Here is a 21,095-nt window from a genome sequence, read left to right on the forward strand (position 1 = left end):
TGTGACATAAAACTTAATTCTGATTTTTGCAGAGAAGTTTTTGATGGTAGTATGGACTGTTCTCTGGCTTCAAAATATTTTGACTGTAGTTAAGGGCAGCCTTTGGTGCTGGAGGGTGAAATGGAACAGCAAAGAATAAAAGACAAGTAAGGGCTGGATGAGGGCACTCTGCAGGAGGTCACATCGACAGCAGGTCTTCGGGGAGCACTTACCCTACACGAATGTCATAGAAGAGCAACGTCTCGGGCACCTTTGCTTCATAGACGGTGTCATTGAGCTATGTTACCTGCTGCATGCACAACTTGAACCTCAAATCGGCATGGACAGCACTGCTTATGGCTGTCAAGGCCATTAGTGCCCTTAACTTTTATTCAGCAGGCTCCTTCTTGGCTGAAGCAGGTGACACCAGCAGCGACCATTTTCAGTCCACCAGTGTATTAGTGGGGACACCAAGATGCTCTATGTCAGGAGACTTGTATCTCTCTTCTGGGCAGAGTAAAGGACAAGCGAGCACTAGGTGTTGTTCACAATGTAGTCTTCCCCAGAGTGCAAGTTGCCATAGACCGCACTTGCATTGCAGATTCCTCATCACTAGCTTGGCATCTTTCTGGAAATAAATGGATTCCACCCTTTCAGTGTCCAACCTTTTTGCAATGGCAATCCATTATGCAGATCTGTGTCTGGTTTTCTGGCACCAGAGAAGATTCATACTTCCTACCTATATTCCACCGCACCTGGCAGCTTACAAGTTGGTTTTTGGGTGATAAGCATAATTTCTTCAGACTTAGCTTATGAATCCTGTCAGGAATCTGGGCAGAGCTAGCTTACAATGAGACCCATGCTGTCACCAGAATATCATCAAGCAGACAATCCGTGTAATCGAGCAAATAGTCAGTTTACTCAAACAATGCTTATGCTGCCTGAAGCATTTGGAATGAGCTTTACAATGCAGCACTGAGTGGGTGTGCAGACTTTTGGACATCTGCTGCATGCTGCGCGGCTTTTCCATTATGTAGTACTAGCTCTTTTCCACCATCTGAAGTGCAGCAGAATGAAGACCATGAGCAGCAGGTAACAGCCTGAAGAACAGGAGCAGCATTAACCACTACTGTTCCTAGGTGCCAGAATGCTCTATGAGCAGTTCTTCCGAGAGGGTTTATATGAACCATCCTTCCAATTCCCAATACACTAACCTAAAAATCCTTTTTGCAACCATCCTTACCACCAGCATCCTATTGTCTTCCTTAAGTTCAGCCTTATTAGTGTTTCCTCGTTTGACTACAAATATAAACACCAAATCAGAACAAAAAACAAATCTATCAAACAACTCAATTCCATCTGTACATGTTAATATCTTTCTCTGTAATAATGTTAGTCATTAATTTTTTTTAGCAATTTCAGGACTAGTTCATAGTTAACAAAAATAATTAAGGACCACCCTTGTGCAATCCATTAGAGCCCCACTTCTGTGCTTTTTAACTATCCTAGAATACCTACAAAATGTATCCCCAGTGGTCACAGCTTGGGAGATGTAAAGCTGCTGAACTTCCATTGAGCACTCTTCACATGACTATGGTGCACAACCATAAACAGTTCTGAGCCGAGAAGGCCCTGGCTGCACGCTAGTAGCAACTAGGTATTGACCAAGGCTGTCTGGTCCAGCTGCTTGTGTGGCACCACCAAGGACATGGCGAAATGAATAGCTGGGGAGCAAGTATGCTACCCCTGCCTTTCCCATAGAGCCAAACCAAATCTCCTGCAATTGTGCCTCAATGCTCCTCCATGTATGTACAAATGTAGGAGTGGTGTGTCACTCCAGAAGTCCCTGTTAACACAACCACAAAGCCAGGATAGCAGTGTGACCTGACAGGGAAGCTGCCTCATGGAGCTGACCACTTGATCCATGTCCATGCTCCGCATGAAGCACCAATACATGTTGAAGTTGACTTTCTCCTTGGTCTGAGCCATTACGCACAGACTCACTGTCAGGATGCCCATTGCAATTAGTATTTTCTGGTGTATACTCATCAGCCTTCTTCAGATGACTGGGCCCTTGAAGTTAGCATCTGAGTCTTCTGTAACAAAGCTAGTTCGTGATTTCATCTGCCAGCAAGCTGGCACCTGCAGGGCTCTACTCCCCTACCCTCACTGCTGCATACATGGCTGGTGATTTTCTGCATGAACACCTCTCCTCTAGCCTACTATCTAAAGTATGCGAGGTGCCAGTCTGGTGCTTGCTGGGGTCAGAGGAAGTGATGGTGCATCTTCAAGGCAGGTGGCCTCCTAAAGAGGCGAAGTTGTTTGCATATTTTCAGCATCTGAAATGAAAGAAACAGAGAAGGGTTGGCTTTTAATGTGAATGGAGAGCAGGAGTAGTAGTGGCTGGTGAAAGCAGCTTAGGTTTGTCATGCAGAGAGTGCAGGGTAAGAGAACATATATACATAAGGGTGTTCCTGCAAAACAATTCCTCCAACATTACCACTCATCACAGCCATGACTCTGCCCCAGTCTATGATGTCAAGTACATTTTCTTCCACATGGGTGAGGGTGTGCCGTCTGGCTGCAGACAACAGGAAAACACAGAAATATCTGTGAGAAATACCGATTGGGCCACCAGGTTCTCTGATGTCACCTTAGAGGCAGTGGACAGCAAGATGGAGGTCTTAAATAAAAACAGACAATGCTGGAAATACTTGGCAGTTCAGGCAGCATCTGTGAACAAATAAATCGAGTTAATGTTTCAGGTCTGTGACCTTGAGGGATCTTGTTTTTCTCAGCAGACAGAAAGGTCTATGGATAACAACTGCACTGTCAGTGGGAAGATGTTAGTTGTACTGTCCTGCCATAGGTTTGCATGACCTTCTGCACGAAAAAGGGGAATGTGTAAGTGATAAGTCTTGAGTGGTGTTGAGAATGTGTCTGTCATGGTTGAATATTGGGTATGTAGTGTGTATAATATGAGGATCATGATACCGATGGATGAAAGAATGGGCAGAATTCTCTGGTCGGCGTGCGGGGGAGGGACCTGCTCAACGACGCGTAAAATGACACACGGTGACGTCAGGCAGGTGTCCTGATGTCAACGCATGTCATTTAGATTTTCAGTTCGGCGGGTGTGGAGCTGAGTCAGCTGCGTGCCCACCGAACTGTCAAAGGCCTACTAAGGCCATTTAAATAGTACTTAATTCAATTAGCTGAGATGCCCGTCCAACCTTAAGGTTGGCGGGCAGGCGAAGAGCCCAGGCGGCCTTCACATTTTTCATGAAACCTCATCCACGGGCGGGGTGAAGTTTCATGAAGTGCTTTAAAAGTCAATAAAAATTTTATAAATAATTCTTTCACGTGTCCCATCTCATGTGACAGTGTCACATGAGGGGACATGTTTTAAAAGTTTTTATTTCCCTTTATCTAAATTTACACATGTCAAACCGATCTCCCTGAGGCAGAGATCTCTGCGCTCTTTTGTGCGCATGCGCGAAACAGCGCAGGGGAATGGCTCAGGGAATTCCCCCCCCCCACCTTGCACAGGGACGCTCAGCACTTCCGGGCGAGCATCATGCTAAGGCTCGCCCACATAAAATGGCGGCGCATCCCCGATTGGGGGCGTCGATCGGGTTCGCACCTGCCCCCGCACAACCCCCCTCCCCGCCACCCCCGACGGGAAAATTTAGTCCTATGAGAAGAAGTGATGTGGTGCAGTGCTTGTAGGAGAGTGAAGGGAAGAGGAGGAGGGGAGTATTGTGAGTAACAAGGCTAGAGTTGTGAAAGAAAGATAGACTTGTGTTTACATAGCAGTACTTTCCAAATTATTTTCCAGCGTGAGCCCATTTTAACACTTGAAAATTAACATGATTGTTGCCAACAAAAACAAATCAGCAATAAAGCAGTATAGCAACATTCAGTATATAATTATTAAAGATTGCACATTATAGATCAACTATAATGTAGCATATAAATATGAAAATCTATGTTCTTAAAATGCTTCATAAAAATGTTATTTTATGTACTCAATATGTTCCCTATAAGCTGTGCAGCCGCGCAACAGTCCATCAAATGCCGTGCACTTAATTATTACAGCCACGCACATACATACTCAGGGATGAGAGTGGCCGAAGACGAAAGGTCTGAAAATTTGTTTCTGACGAGGAATCATGTACACAATGGCCTAAATCTTTCCGGTCAGTGGCGATCATTGACTGCGAAGATATCTGTGCTCTTGCCATTTTGTGTTCTTCCAGCCAGAACTTCTGATCTTAGCTGCAACAGTGATGCTTCAGTGCAGCAATCAAAGAGAACACCAACAAAGAGGAGCAGCACAGAGCGCACATCCCCTTTTAACAACATCAGCTGCTGTATTCAGGTGAATTTTTAACGGTCTAATGTTTTCAGTGGATTAATTAGCGAGTGAGGAGATGAGTGAGTGCTTGGGTGGGTGGGAGGAGGGAGCAAGTGGTGGGGGAAAAGGAGAGGGGGAGTGCAGGAGCAGGGGGAGGGAGTCTCCTGCCGACAAAGATGAAATAAGAAGAAAGCCATTGGAAAGGATTTAACTGCTTTTTTTGTTTGGTTATGTTGTTCCAGCAGTAGTTTGTAAACATGAAAGCCAGTCCCAGAAGGAGGGTTTTGGAAGGGAAAAAATGATTTTAAAAAAAAATGAGTTGGATAATCATATCTGAGTAATGTTGCTTGTTGTGCACACCCTCTCTCTTGCCCTGAAATTCCTCCTTCCGCAGCCTCAATCCTCCCTCTCGTTCCTCAGTAACTCTCTCTTTCTCTCCCTCCCGCTCACATTCCCTTTGCCTCAGACCCAGCCGAAGCTCCTGTACCTGCACTGGATCCGCTGCCATCATGGCCTCTGTGTCTTCTCCTGATCTGCCAATGGCGGCGCCGAGATCCCGATTTTCTTCTTTCCTATTGAAATAGGAGGGTTATTGTAATGGGGAGAGGTGTGGGGGTGGGGCAGGGGAGGTGGGAAGGCGGTGTTTATTTATGAATAATTATAAACAGACTCACCTCAGTGCACCCTCACCAGCAGTTGTCAGAAACAGCCCCCCACCCCCCTCAATTCTAGAGGGATTTCAAAAATGAAACATTTCCAAAGGGAAGAACAAAGGTATTAACCATCCATTGAGTCTCAAGTTCTGAGGTTCTGCTCTGAAGAGAATTGTTTCTCTCTTTTCTCCCACTCGTCAACTTGAGGAAAAGTTTTTTTTTGGTTTCAATTCTTCTGTCTCTCCCATGCTGCTGCTCCAGTTCCTCCAATCACTGGCTCCCTCCTTCCCACCCTTGCTGTTCCTTCAATCATATATTCTGTCTCTCCCACGCTGCTGTTCCAGCTCCTCCAATCACAGGTTTCCTTCCTCCCGCTCTTGCTGCTCCTCCAGAGACAGAATCTATGATTGGAGCATCCAACATGGGAGAGCAGCTACTCAGATTCTGTCTCTCTTGCGCTCACTGCTCCTCCACTCACAGCCCTGCACTCAGTCCTTGCTTTCACTGGCTGATAGCAGTGTTATGATTTTTTAAAAACCGCCATACTTGGAACAGATATTTAAAATGGTGGATTTCCGAGATGCCAATATTGGGAATTGCCAAATGGTGGAAATTTCTTCTCCCAGCATCTTGCTGGTTAAATGAGGTTGACTGCCACTCTAGCCCATGAGCGATGAACTGGTAGAGTCCCCCACGACAACTAACAATTGATAAGAGCCAAGCCATACGTGATCAAGCAGGTGGATTTAACAGCCAAAATTCACTTGCGTCAGTTGCTGGAGCTTGTCTTTTCTGTGGCCATCCCTTCTGCTCGCTACATTCCTCCCTAACCCTCCTGCTTGCCGCTTCCCTCCCCCACTCTCCCACTCACAGTACCTCTCCCTCCCCTGCTCTTGGCATACCTCAAGAGGGTTTGGGGAAGGGAAACGGAGAGTGGCGTTGAACAGAAAGGAGGTGGTCAGCGGGAGGATTGGGGAGGGAAGCGGTGAGTGGGGGGGTCAGGGAGGGAAGCGGCAAGTCGAGAGAGGTGGCAAGTTGAGAGAGGCAGCAAGCTGGAAGCGAGTTGAGAGAGTTAGTGAGAGGATTTTTGGGCCTGTTACTACCACTGATCTAATTCTGCTGCAGCTGATTTTGTAGAATTATTAAAGGAAGATTGTGTTTTTAATTTGTTGGATGTCTTTGGGATCAGGAGTTTGGGAAAAGTTTTAGATTCCTAGTCCAGATCTTCGAATATTAATGCAAAGGTCCTTGTGAGCTTATCTCATGGGACATTTTAAACCGTGCATACTTCAAAATACTTGCTCTCCCCAATTCACTTTTGTATGCATTGTGAGAGACAGTTTACTTCAAAAATAGTGAATTAGTTTATTACTTCACAATTCATAAATTTCCAATCTAAAAAAATTGCCAGTGGAATAAATGCCAGTATTTCCCCCAAAACTAGTTAAATAGTTATTCTCCCTTCTGAGATTCCATTCTTTCTTCCCGCTCTTTTCCCCAGTTCCCAGATGTACTTTCCCCTTCGATATTCACTTAATTTAGAGACAGTAGCCAGAATTTTCTACCCCCGTTTGCGATGGGGTAAGCAGAAAATATCACGAGATGGCCCTAGTCACATTTCCTGGCGACTTAAATACAGGGCACGATTGTCCCCTCCCCCTGTCAGTGGTGGGCTGCATTTCCTGCTGTCCAACATCGGGACCTTAATTTTAATGCATTTTCAACCCCTACGTCAAATTTAATTCCCATGTTGGCTTGACTTCAGAACAGCATGATTTACGACTGCCTTTAAAAGGCGCGCACTTGACAAACTTAACTTTAAGGGGAACTCTGAGGTAAGTGCACACAATGTTGCGCAGTGCGCATGAGGATCGCCCGTAAGACATCAAGGAAGGGGCACCGTGCATTTGGGTGGGGGGGGCGGAGGGCACAGGCAAGTTGCTTTCTCCTGGCTGGCTTTCAAGTGCGGTGACGGGGCAAGAATTTCAGTGCAGGTGGGACCAGGGGAGGTGGCAAGGCAGCACAGCCTGACGGAAGTACATAAGCACATGTTGGGGTCGGGGGAGGTAGGGTGAGGGAAGCAGCCACACACTTGGAAAAGCTTGTCAAATGTGAGCATTCTTCTGCAGCTGAGACCCATCCAGCTCCGTTGCCATGCTTGGAGTCGGGCCTCTGAAACATTTCTGCCCACTCATGGAACAGAAGAGCATGAATGTGCCACCAAATGCTCCAGAACATTTCACCCCTCAGGTGCAGGCTGCAAATTAATGTGAGTTTTAGGGGGCTGCAGAACATTTGGATGACTGGGCAGGTTGTCGAGTCCCCTTGCAAAAGGTGGGAATAGTCATTGATGGAGGCGCTCAGAGCCACTTACAACGTATTTAATCAGGCTTGGACCAGTATTCCTCATGGTTCAAGCTAACAGGGCAGCCTTGCAGTACAAGTTAGGATAAAGCTTGTCCTGAGAGTGTAGCATGCAATCGAGTGGCCGAAGCTGCCGCCAATCGGTCAAGTGAAGTGGGGCAGAGGTGGGTGGGGTTTTGGACAGCCATGAAGCACACAAATGCTGACCACCCAAGTGGTGGCCAGCACTCTCCAGCATGCGTGTAAGGGCCTTGAGACACACCCAGGGCCAGAGACTTAACCAAGAGAGGCGCCTGGCTCGCCAAAGGGAGAAGCACCACCCTCAAGATGAAGGGGCGGTAGGGCCTCCTCCGGACGCAGCTGAAGATCCGCAGCGAGCCGTTGCTCGTAGGTGCCTTGCTAAACCCAGGGTCTATAGATGCTGCCTGTCATTCCTGCAGATGAGCGAGAACCAGTGTTGCCGAAGGCCTGCTCATGTCTAGGAGATAGGTCACCCACATATGCCACCTTCTGCAAGATTTGGCGCCATGGGGACTTGGAGGGCATACACTGCCAATGGCATTGAAAGTGACTGCGGCACTCAATTTCAATGCCTGTGCTCCTTCCAGGGCTCCACAGGTGACCTGTGTGGAATCTCACAAGCCTCCACCCACAAGTGCATCTAGGAGGTCACAGACACCATCTTCGCAATGGAACAGAACTTTGTGCATTTTGACAGGGACCAGGCAAGCCAGGAAGCAAGAGCACTGGGATTAGCGGTGATCTCAGGTTTTCCACAAGTGCAGGGTGCCATCGACTGCACTCACATGGCGCTTAGATCTCAGTGGCAATAAGCAGTCTAGTATGTGAACTGCAAGGGCTTCCGCTCGCTGATATCTTCCAGGGTCCACAGAGGCTGGAAGGTTGGCTACATGGAGACAAGGGCTACAGAGGATGTGGCTGATGACGGCGTGTGGCGGCCTCTGACTGCAGCAGAGACACGGTACAAAGAGGTTCATGCCACAACCAGATTTTGGTGGAGCACACGATTAGCATCTTGTAATTAGGTTCCGCTGCCTCGACAGGTTTGGTGGAGCACTGCAGTACAGTCCCCAGAAGCTGTCATGTATCATCGTAGCTTGTTGCACGCTACACAACCTGGCATTGCAATGGGGGGATAACCTGGCTGAGGAGATAGAAGAGCTGCACATCTCCTCGGATGAGGCAGACATCAAAGGGGATGAGGGTAATGAGGTCCTGGAAGGCGAAGATGCTGGCAATGAGGCCATCACACGAGCCAGGCGAGGCAGACACGCACGTGAGGACACTCCTGACATCCTCACATTGCATCTGTGAACGTCTTGACACTTGTTTGGCTGTTGGCAGCGCACATACCCTCTGTGATCAGGCTTAGTCATGGAGACACAGCAGAGGCCCTAATAGTCGCAAGATTCCAGGAGGATGATGCCAACATGCAGTGAGGGCACTCCATAGATATTCACATTGCATCTGTGAACATCTGACTCTTGTTTGGCTGAGGGCAGCTCATTTGCGCTCTGTGAACAGGGTCATATCAGGGAGACGCAGCAGTGATACTTTAACAGCACCTTTGGCAGCCTTTTTCACCTGACCCCTTCAGGACCGCACCATCACTGGTCTCAGATGCCGAAGAGATTGGGGGCCAGCCCCGCCTCAAAGGCGCTGAGAGCACACAGAGCAAATCACGGAACTCTATGATGTCTGTCCACAACATACTGTCAGCAATGACATATCACATCGAGTTGCAGGCATCACTGATCTGTCGAGTGACTGTGAAGCTGGACAATCACTTTGCTCTGAAGGTTACACACCACACAGGGAAGAGGCCCTGGACTGAGACATTTGCCTTCATCTTGTGCAAGAACCAAGGTTTCACATTTGAAAGACACAAACATTGCTGATCATAACAAGGAGCCATAGACAAGGAGACATTCTTGGGAATTTATTTACAATCGTGAACATTGTGTACAAGTGATTAACAACAATGCCCACGCTGTGCAACTACATCCTCTTAACCTTCCTAACCCTGCTGCTAAATCTTGGTGCTTTACCCACATCCACAGCAGAGGTGGAGGCAGCCTGCTGACTGCTACGCCCTATCTGTGATGATTTTGGCGGGCGTCCTCTGGAAGGCCGAGATGTGGAGGGCTGCAACTTGCATTAGGAGTACTGCAGTGTGGCAGTGGCACCTTCATTGGCCTGCGGAGCTGGAGTTGTGGGGCTTACAGAAAGAGGGGAATCGGATGGGCCAGACACTCCTGGAGTCACCTGGGTGGATGACCCCGGGGTGAGCACCTGCTGCTCCTCCTCCCTATGGGTGCCCAAGGGCCCCGGCTGACTCCTTGAGTGGAAGGGGCAGCTGGAATGAGTTCGAGATGCCCCATCCTCCTCTCGTGTTGACACTAATGACCGCGTGATGGAGAGCAGCTCCTGCAGCAGTGCAGGACCAATGTCCTGGACCAAAGTCTCTATGGCAGCCGCCATCCTACCAGTGTTGACCTGGGTGCATTTGCATGCCGGCGCTATCAACTCAGATTGAAGGTGGATGGACTCCTCAATTGTGCCTTGCAATCTGAGGAATACAGCAGACAGCCCTTCTTGATGTTCCTGAGCTTGTCTTTGCAGCTCCAACAACTGAGGTAGAACTGATCCAGAAGCTCATCATCTGACTCAGATTCAGAGGATTCCTGGCCTCCAACTGTCCTCCGAGTGCCAGCACCCTTGGATTTCCCTGCCTCCACCTGCTGTGGATCAGGCAGTGCAGTGTGCTCACCAGATTGTGACCCCGAGGCTAATCTTGAACTAGGTCCCACCAAGATGTGTTTCTGCACTGGTGGAGGGTGTGGGTGAGCGCTGTGATGGGTCTTCAATTAGAGTGTCATCAGATTCCTCTTCCGAGGTGTCCTCAGGGCTGGAGTCGATGACCTGGCTCGTGTCCACCTTCGGCTGCTTCCTGGACGTTCTTGTGAGAGAAAAGGGAGGTAATATTGCATGGCAGGTGACTGTGAAACTCACAGTAGGTTGTCTGATGAATGTTGCAGTGCAGAATCCTCACTTGATTGAGTGCTGCCAGCCTCACCGCCTTCGCAGGAACGGTCCACAACCTCGCCAGCCAGCTGGATGGCTCTATTTTCAAAGGCCAAAAAGACCTTGATGTAGGGCATCCCCTCCCCGCCCCAAGTCTGGGACGTCTGCCTCTTTTTGTGGGCTAGCTTATCCTGCAGGGAGACAGATGGAGAAAGTGTAAGCAAGATGCCTGCCAGGCCAGATGAGAAGGATGCCTGGCATGTGTGAGTGGTGTCATGGACAGCATGAGGACATGATGGTCAGGGGACATGAGGCTGTTAATGAGAGAGTGAGTGGTGATGTTCCTTGAGCTGGCAATGAGTGCGAGCCCTGTGGATGTGTGATGGGCTTGTGAGTGCGTGAGTTGCGAGTGATGAGAAGAATGACTTGCCCTGATGGGAACGGAGGAGATCATTCTTCCTCTTGTGGTACTGGATGGCTGTCCTCTTTTGGAAGCAATGGCACTCACCACCACCGCTTCCCATGCAGAATTGGTGAGCTTGGTAGCTGGTCTTTGCCTAGAGTGGGGGTAGAGGAGTTCACAACAAGCTTCCACTGTGCCCAGCTGGCCCAGAGAGGCGTCACTAAATTTGGAGGCTGCCGTCTTCTTTGCTTTCGGGGCCATCTGTCGCCTGGAGCAGTCCTGGTGCATAGCCATGAAGCAGGCTGCGCTCTGGTGTGCTTTAAATATGGCGCCCGGGGCGAGGAAGCTCATGGTGTGGTGGGAAATCTAAGCCCATCCACCTGCGATCCAACATGTTTCCCGTGCATGCATTATTAATGAGGCAGGGAAGCACCGGGAAGCGGACGATATGGAGCAAAAACCCACCATTGCGGCCAGCAGGAAAATGTCTTTTTTTACTCCCACCACCGCACTTAGTGCAATTCAGGGAAAATTCCGGCCACTGTGTCTCTCTCTGACCTTCATCCTTCAGTTCACAAGAACCAAACTCTCCAAATACAGACACTTTAACTCTGCCTGATTATGTTTGTTGATGTGTAGAAATTACTGAGCTATTTTCCTCACTATTCATAGCAGTTTTAAGGAAACACTCAATAAGGCCGAAAAAATTAAAGTTGCCTTTTCCACACGTTCTATCAATTCAAAAGGCAACTTCCTTACATTTTTCTATTTTAAGCTTGCCAAATTGAAACAAAAGATCAGCAGGTCTAGCAGCAGAAGAGTCATATGGAGTCGAAACGTTAACTCTGTTTCTCTCCCCACAGGTGCTGCTAGACCTGCTGAGTTTTTCCAGCATTTTCTGCTTATGTTTCAGATTTCCAGCATCCGCAGTGTTTTGCTTTTATGAAACAGAAGTTCGTTGTGTTGAGCCATTGCTACCAATTCAACTTATCTTCTGTCAAATGACTGAAATACAAACTACAAAATAAAAACTAACAAATGCCTCTCTCATGTATTGTAATGTAGTGGTTATGGTACTGAACTTAAAACCTGGTGGTCATGAGTTTAAAGCCATCATATTGAATTTAAGATTGAATTAAGTAAATCTGGTAATTTGCGCATTAGCATATTACTGTGTCAATGGCTGGGGTGATATTCTTTCTTACCTATGGGCCAGAATCTTTGGGTTGGCCTGCAGAGGCGTGCCCCGCTTGCTGACGCGTAAAATGACAGGCGATGACGCCGGGCATGCGCACCGATGTCAACGCGCATCATTCAGATCTTCAGTAGTCCATTGACATGTCCCAGCTCATGTGACACTGTCACATGAGGGGACATGTCTTAAAATTTATTTTTTTTCTTTGTTAAAACTTTTGGTAATCAAACTAATCTCCCTGAGGCAGCTCTGTGCCTCAGGGAGATTTCTGTGCTCTTTAGCATGCATGCGTGCAAGAACGCAGGCTCCCACTCAGCCTACTCTGCCTGCCCGCACAGGGAGCGCTCAGCACTTCCGGGTGCGCGTCACACTGGGCGGGCCTTAATTGGCGGCCTTAATTGACGTAAAATGGCGGCACGCAGCCGATCGCGGGCGATGATCAGCGCCCACTCCCACCCAGCGCCCCGACGGGGAGAAAATTCTCCCCATGGTAACTTTTTTAAACTATATATTATGTTTAGGTTTTTTTGTTTCTACTGGTGGCACACATCCCCACATTGCCTTGATATTGATGCACATGACAAAATCCATTCTGCACTTGGATGAAAAAAATTAGAGGGAACATTGCTCATCAGTCCATTACTTTATCTTGTGCCCCTCCAGCTCATGGACCTTAGCCAGGAAGCAGCAGATCTTGTTGATGTTCATATTTGCATTCAGCATTGCTGATCTACAGCAATATCACACTAAGGTTCCCTGAAGGCCATCTTGACGTAATTGATTTTAATGCGAGACGAGTCAACTAAACTTATAATTCTCTACTGAGGATCTCAAATGACACAAAATAATATTTAGAGGCTGCACTGTCACAGTGGATTCTGCTACACATAATGCAGCTTTAAAGTAAAATGGATTTAATTCACAAGATAAGTAACTTAGCTGAACTTGGAGCTGTGCTCTTCCCAACCCAGAGAAAGTGGAAAGTGCAATGCTTCTGAATAGGCACAGAACATAAAGAACAACAGTTACTAGCCACTGAGGTTTCAGCCATGTTCTCCATATTCCCTGGTGACAGAAGACACAGTGAAGCCCCTCTTCTCCCCCAACCCACACACTGCAATCAATCCCTTTTTCACCCTGCCGCCGCCCCCCCTCCACAACGTGTGCACACACACAAACATAAGCCAGCTGATTGTGACCAGTGGGGAAGCATATTGTTCTGACAGCTGATGTCTATGCCAATATGCGGCTGTGGCCCTGCAGGCAACATTTTAAAATGGTCTTGAGAACGAGATAAAATTTCTAAGACTGAGAGACAAGCAGGGCAAGGGCAAGGCCTTGCTATAAGGACTGTAATTCCATGAGGCATGCGATGTGTGTTATGTATAAAAGGGGAATATTCCTCTCTCTAGTTTAAATTAAAAGTTGCCTACAAAAAGTGTTTAGTCAATAGCGCTTTTATTATTTGTACCAGGCCCTCGGTTAGCATTGCAGTCTCGGAGAAGACTGAGCTCATTACCCCAATCGTTGTTTCTGCAACGCCGATTGGGGTCATGGCCCATGGTTTGGGAACCTCTGCTTTATAGTGTCTTTCACAACCTCAGGACATCTCAAAGTGCTTTACGGCTAATTTAGCACTTTTGAAGTGTAGTCAGTGTTATAGGGAATGCAGCAGCCAATTTGTACACAGCAAGCTCCCACAAACAGCAGTGTGATAATGACCAGATAGTGTTTCTTTTTTATGATGTTGATTGAGGGATAAATATTGACCAGGGTGCCAGGAATAGCTCCCCTACTATTCTTCAAAATAGTGCCATGGGATCTTTTACATCAGGCTTGTCCAACGTATGGCCAGTGGGCCGGATGCAGCCCATGAAGCCCCTCTATGGGGCCCCTAGAGCCAGTTTTCAAAATTCTGGTCAAACAGGTGAGTTTCAATGGAGGATTCGGCATGGAGCTGTTCCTCAATCAGAGACCGTTTCTTTCCTTCATTTGCTGCTGATAGACTCACCAGTGATCCTATCAGCAGCAAATGAGGGAAAGAAAGTCTCTGATTGGAGGAGCAGCGAACACTGGTGTTGGTGAGTGTGCTGAAGGCCGCCAAACCTTGGGAAACGAAAGTATGGCAGGGCTGGAGCCCAGGGAGCCAGATACTTTGGACTTGGGGAGGACGAAGTTTTGGAGGCCCGTGGAGGGCGAAGTTTTGTCGGGTCTGGGGAGGAAACAGTGCCATGGGAGTGAGAGAGAATGTGTGTGTGTTTGCGGCGGGGGGACGGAGGGAATGAGAGTGTGTGTGTGTGGTGGGGGGTTAGTGAGAGAGTGTGTGTGTGTGTGAGAGAGGGTGTGTGTGTGTGTGGGGGGGGAGAAAGTGTGTATGAGGTGGAATGCAAGAGACTGTTTGTGTGGAGAGTGCACGAGAGATTGAGTGTGTGTGGTGCGGGGGGAGGAGTATGAGTCTGCCTTGCACCCAGTTTCAGGTTTCTCACTTACTCTCAACGCCGTACACCAACGCATACTTACGCACCCACTCACAGTGGGTGAGGTTAAGTGAGTGAGCACATTGAGATTGGAAGTGAGTCGGACACACACACTCCGACCCTCTCACCCTCCAGTCACCTTTTTTAATTACTCTTTTTTAAATTAACAATTTACTGCTATGACATTGCTGTACTTTTGCTCAGCAATTGTTTCTTTCCTTAAAACCCAACTTTTTTTTTGAAATTAAGTTTATTGTTGTGCCAAACCTTGGGCAGAATTTTGCCCTTGATGGGCAGGCAGGCCTGACCGACTCGGTGGCTGGCGGGCAGCTGATCGCCGCCACCGAAACGGGCCCTGCTGCCATTTTACGTGGGCGGGTCAATTAAGGTCCACCTAGCGGACCGCCCCACGGGAAGCTCTATGCGCTTCCTGTGCGGGCGGGGGGGGGATTCCCCAACTGCGGGAATGCGCTCTTTCGTGCATGCGCACGAAAGACCGCACATCTCCCTGAGGCAAAGTGCTGCCTCGGGGAGATCGCTGGAAGTCTGTGAGACGTTAAAAATAGAAAAATAAAATAATCATTAACATGCCCCCCTCATGTGAAAATGTCACATGAGATGGGACATGTTAATGAAGTACACAAACACTTTCGTAAACTTTTTAAAAACTGAAATCAAACCTCATCCCGCCACTGGTTTGTGAAAAAATCACTTACCCACCTGCCCGTTGGGCCCGTGCGCTGACCTGAAGTTCGCACGGGCCCCTCAAAATCCTGGTCGATTGGTGGCTTAATGGCCTTAACGAGGCCTTTAATCAATGGCGGGCGCGCATTGCGCTGCATACCGTGCCCACTGACCGAAACATCATGATGCCACGCGCTGATGTCAGGATGCTCACGCAACATTTTAAGTGCTGACCTGCGGGCTCCGCCACCTGCACGTCAGCCAGAAGATTCAGCCCCTTATCTTTCTGAAATTCACTCATTGGCCCCTTGAGTAAGAAAAACAAGCAAATGTGAACCCCCGAGTGAAAAGGTTGGACAAGCTTGTTTTACATCCATCACTCATCTAAAAGATGTCACAATCAACAATGTAGCACTCCTCAGTGCTGCACTGGAGTGTCAGCCTAGAGTTTTGAGCTCAAGTTCTAGAGTGGGACCTGAAACCACAACCTTCTGACTCTGAGGCAAGGCTGCTACCAACTGAGCCACAGATGTTAGAATGAGACAGCACTGACAGATAATAATTAGAATATGAATGGAAAGAGAAATCAGTATTATTTGGAAAACTCTAGTGCAATCCCTCCTGCTGTTCACTGACTGGATCAGGTGCTTCAAGGTGGCATCAGAAACCTGGGAGCCCAATTTGTATTTCTCCCATGTTACAATTGTGAGGCTCATAAGATTATTATATTTTGGGACTGCAGCTTTAAATTTAGAGTAAATGAAGAGCGTCATGTGACCTGTTCTGGAGTATGCCCGATGATAAGCCTGGGTGGTTTGATCGTTAGAGATCAAAGGAAGGCTTAGATTGTTTTACTGAGAAGGTGCAAGGAGACACTTGGAGACTATAGCAGCATTCTCTGAATTTACCGCGAATAGACCCTGAACCTCCCAAAATCCCAGAGAGTATTCGGTTGTAAACAGTTGTGTTTTAACTATCCATTTACTTCTAAGATGGAAGAGAATTGGAATAAAAGACAGCTAATTAACATTTCTACCTGGATAATATGTTTCACATTACAAAGGCGGAGGAAGCCATTTTTGAGTGCGGGTTATAGGCTTCTCTACAAATCCGTGAATATCACTGACAGACAGCAGAGGTTTCTGTGTGGTCAGCAGAGACAAAAGGCTGCTTGATTTTGTGAGATACCATAGCTGGATGCAGGAGGGAGATGGTCCCTCATAAGAAATAGGAGCAGGGGTAGGCCATTCAGCCCCTCAGGCCTGCCCTGACATTCAATAAGATCATGGCTGATCTGCCCTAGGCCTCACCTCATCTTTCGTGCCAGCTCCTCATAGCCCTCATCTCCCTGATACTTCAAAAATCTTTCTACCTCCTCTTTAAATACTTTCAGTGATCGAGCCTCCACAACTCTCTGGAGTAGAGAATTCCAGACATTCACTACCCTCTGAGAGAAGAAATCCTTTTGCATCTCAGTTTTAAATGAGTGTCCCCTTATCCTGTGACTATGGGCAGAATTTTCTGGCTGGCAGTGCGGGAGTGGGCGCGGACCCAATCGGGGGTGCCAATCGGGTCTGCCACCATTTTACGTGGGCAGGCCAATTAAGGCCCGGAAGCGCTGTGCGTTCCCTGTGCAGGCGGCAGTGGGGGGACGGGGTTGCCTGAGTTGGGAGTGCACTCTTTCGTGCATGTGCACAAAAGTGCAAAGAAATCTCCCTAAGGCTGCCTCAGGGAAATTAATTTGAGTGTGAAAAACTGAAAAAAAGATTTTTAAAATATATTCGGACTGATCCCCTCATGTGAAACTGTCACATGAGCTGGGACATGTGAGTTAATTTCAATAAAAATTTTTGTGAAAATTTAATATCATTCATGAAACCTCATCCTGCCCGTGGATGAGGTTCTATGAAAAATGCGAAGGCTGCCTGGGCTCTTAAGGTTGGATGGGCAGCTCCGTTAATTATTTTAAGTGACAGTTAAATGGCCTCAATAAGCCTTTGACAGTTCGGCGGGCGCGTAGCCGACTCGGGTGCGTGCCCACCGCACTGAAAGTCTGAATGACGCGCTGTGACCCACACTCGACTTCACCATGTGTCATTTTACGCCTCGGCGAGTGGGCCCCCCCCTCGCCAAGCTGAAGATTCAGCCCTATGTCCCCTAGTTTGAGATTCCCCCACTAGTGGAAACATCTTCTCGGCATCTAACCTGTCAGGCCCCCTCAGAATCTTGTACGTTTCAATAAGATCACCCCCTCATTCTTCTAAACGCCAATGAATAAAGGCCTAACCTGTTTAGCCACCATTGAAGAGATGCCCCCTGTAGTTTTCTACAGATTCCAGGAGATTTGTTCTGGCATGGCGAGGGGGAAGAAGAATCATTCAAACAGGCTTTACGGCTGCAGGTGTATTTAAGGAACTCTCCAAAAACTGAGGAACGCGCTCGGAGACGGTCACTTGTGGTTACTACTCAGCGAAATGGGGATTCAGGAACCCATTGGAAGCTGGGAGCAATTGTGGACTGCGTGCTATAAGGACTGTAATTCTGTGGGTCATGTGATGTGTGATAAGTATAAAAGGGGAATGTTCCTCTCTGTAGTTTAAATTAATAGCTGTTTACAGAAAAGAAAATAGCGTTTAGTGCTTTTATTCATTTGTTACAGTAAAAGTTTTAAAGTGTGAACTTGTGAAGTGATATTGTTTTTAGCTATTAACTGGAAGTTCATAATTTCTTTTTAGTTATTGGTTTCTATGGAGATTGTTACACCCAACTATTTCTGTGTCCATAAGTGTTTGTGTTGTCTGCAGCCAGAGCCCATTCCCCTTTAAAAGAAGTACTGGAAGTACTGGCTGCCTTTTAAGTAATATTGATGAAGCCCAATTTTCTGCTGCACCACTGCATTCTCCCCCCGCCCCAAATAGGTAGCATTGGCTGTGTGCCTAGAACATAATGAAGTTCCAGCATCAATTTTATGTAGTTCCTGGGACACATGCCTGTTCGAGTGCAATCAGGAATTTCTCATTCGATGTCTTGTTAAAAGTAATAAAAAGAGCAAACTACTTGGAGTCTCACATTATAAAACTATTCAAGTAACTATTGCCTTAATCATGTGTAAAAGATCTAAAAGAGGGATAAAGGCCTTTGATTTTTTTTTAAATAGGGAGATGAATAAACGACAAACTGAAGAACAAGCAACTAAAACCTTTGATAAAGCATTGAAGCTAGAGCAGGAATTTGGAGAGTTTTTCACGGGTAAGTCTATTCACTGTAATTTGCTACCTGTTAAGATCATTGGAGGGCAAATTCCTGCATTTTAACAGGTTTAACTGAACTGAGACTCACTGCTGGAGGAATACTCTGAATGTGTTAACCTGGATGAATTTGGAACACTTGTAAGAAACTATAGCTGGAATTACCCTCTCTCAGTGGCAGTGTTTCAGGGCTGGGCCTTCCACTCATTGAAGGCAGGATCCCAGTGGAATTCCTGTTGCAAAGAAAGCCCACCATTGCTCAGCTGCGAAATCCACAGGAGAATATATTTGTCAGAAAATGCAACTGCCTTCTAAATAATAATATCTGGCTATCAAAAATGTTATAAGCATAGGTATCCTATCAAAAAGATGTAGATTAAATGCAAGAGCCAACTTGGAGTCTGGTGATATTTTGCACAATTGTAGCATTTCTTTTAAAAGCTCTTATATTTGCTCAATTCATTGCATGTGCCAGGAAGGCTAGTCTTAACCGGAGCTCATGTTTGAAAGTACAGTAGTAATAAACAAAACAAATATAAAGGAGGATTATACAGGCAAGTATATTATGAGGTTCAGAAAAAGGATGAGGGAAGGAAAATATATATAAAGAAAATACGAGAAGTTTAAAACTTCAGTATGGGTTTGAAATTAAATGGTTTAGATTTTGGCTAGGGACACGACCTTTGTCAGAATAAAGTGTAAGTGGTACATGATCCTTCTTTTACCTTTTGGAATTGGTGGACCTGATTTATTTTGCCAATATCTTCTATTTCAATTTCTTAACCAACTTAATTTCAAACTTGATCCCCAAGTTATTTTCTCCCACTCCCTTTATCCAAATTATTGAGATCTAGGGTGAGAAGTCCAAATTAGGAGATAATGCTAAAATAGGAGCTATGATAAAGGGAATATTGATAAGATGATAGAATGGTCAAAAAGATAGCCAATTCAGTGTTAGTAAGTGTGATGTGATACATTTTGTTAAAATAAAATAAAGATTATACTTCGGTGTGGGGAAATAGCTGGGTGACGTAGAAGAGGGGGATTCAGGTTTACAGGACTTTAAATGCAGCTACTCAAGGGGATAAGGCCAGAAAGGAACATAATGGAATACTGGATTTTATATTGACATATTAGGGGTGAAATTCAATGTTGGTAAGGGCACAAAATGGGTACTAACAGATTGGCCAACTGTATGCAACTAGCCTATTTTCCTATCCATTGAAGTCTACAGGGAGGAAAATGGGCAGGGTGTATGACAGGCAGATTTGCTACTTCTCGTTTTGCAGCATTGTCAAAATTGGATTTCACTTCCATTGAATATGAGAGTTTGGATGAAATGATGAATCTATGTAAAACGTTAGAAAGAGCCCAACTGGAGTAGTGTGCACAATTTTAGGCTTGTCATTAAATGCTGAGAAAATAGAGAGAACTCTTTGCAGATTTATTAGATCATAAGAAATAGGAGCAAGAGTAGCCCAGTTGGCCCATTGAACCTGTTCTACCATCCACTAAGATAATGGCTGATCAGATTGTGGCCTTAACTCCACTTTCCTGCTTTGCCCCCAACCATAACCCTTGACTCCCTTGTCAATCAAAAATCTAACCCAGCCTTGAATGCATACAATGACACAGCCGCCATTACTCTCTATGGAACAGAATTCCAAAAACGAACAATCCTGAAAGAAATTTCTCCTCTCCTCATAAGACAAACCCTTTATCTCAGGAATCAGCCTGGTGAAACTTCTCTGAACTGCTTCAGTGCAAATATACCCCTCCTTAATGAGATCAAAACTGTGCACAGTACTCTAGGTACAGTCTCACCAATGCCCTGCACAGTTGTAGTAAGACTTACCTATATTTATACGTCATCTCCCTTGTAAAGGTCAATATTCCATTTGCCTTTCTAATTACTTACTGCACCTGCATGCTAAGTTTTTGTAACTCATGTATAAGGACACTCAGATCCTCTGTACTGCAGCATTCTGCTTTTCTACTCTTCCTGCCGAAGTGGACAGCCTCACAATTTTCCACATTATACTCCCATCTGCTAAATGACATGGTCACATGGGGGTACATGTTTAAATAAATTTTAAAATCAATTCTTGAACTATTTTAATCTCCATTCAATCTCCCTGAGGCAACTTCATGCCCCAGGGAGATTGCTGCGCTCTTTCACGCACATGTGCGAAAGAGCGCTGGCCCCAACTCTCCCTCCTTCTCCCGCCCGGACAGGTAGTGTGCTACCGGCTACGTATTATGCTGGGTGGACCTTAATTGGCCCGTACGCGTAAAATGGCAGCGTGGAGCCAATCGTGGGCGACGATTGGCTCCACGCCCACCCCCGCCCAGCCCGCCTGCCATAGGAAAAATCCTGGCCTTTATGTCCTCCTCACAACTTGCTTTCTTATCTATCTTAGTATTGTCAGCAAATTTGGCTACAACACACTCAGCCCATCGGTCCTTTCACCCAAGTCATTAATATAGATCGCAAATAGGTGAAGTCCCAGCACTGATCCCTGTGGCACTCCACTAGTTAGTTTGCCAACCTGCAAATGACCCAGTTATCCTGACTATTTCCTGTTAGTTAACCAATCCTCTGTCCATGCTTATATATCACCTCAACACAATGAACTCTTATCTTATATGCAGCACCTTATCAAATGTCTTTTGGAAATCCAAATACACTG

General features: G+C 46.6%; 1 protein-coding gene across 13 annotated transcripts in view; it reads left to right on the forward strand.

The window, feature by feature from the left end:
* The window catches only part of dlg3 (discs, large homolog 3 (Drosophila)), a 693,738-nt gene that overhangs the window by 665,975 nt on the left and 6,668 nt on the right, over positions 1–21,095 (forward strand). For all 13 annotated transcript variants that reach the window (XM_078547000.1, XM_078546998.1, XM_078547010.1 and 10 more), the window contains one exon: positions 18,315–18,406. In XM_078547000.1, coding sequence (XP_078403126.1) covers positions 18,315–18,406 — 92 coding nt within the window. The remainder of the gene's footprint in view (positions 1–18,314; positions 18,407–21,095) is intronic.

The sequence above is a fragment of the Cetorhinus maximus genome, chromosome 8, assembly GCF_964194155.1.
Source record: "Cetorhinus maximus chromosome 8, sCetMax3.hap1.1, whole genome shotgun sequence".
Taxonomy (NCBI): domain Eukaryota; kingdom Metazoa; phylum Chordata; class Chondrichthyes; order Lamniformes; family Cetorhinidae; genus Cetorhinus; species Cetorhinus maximus.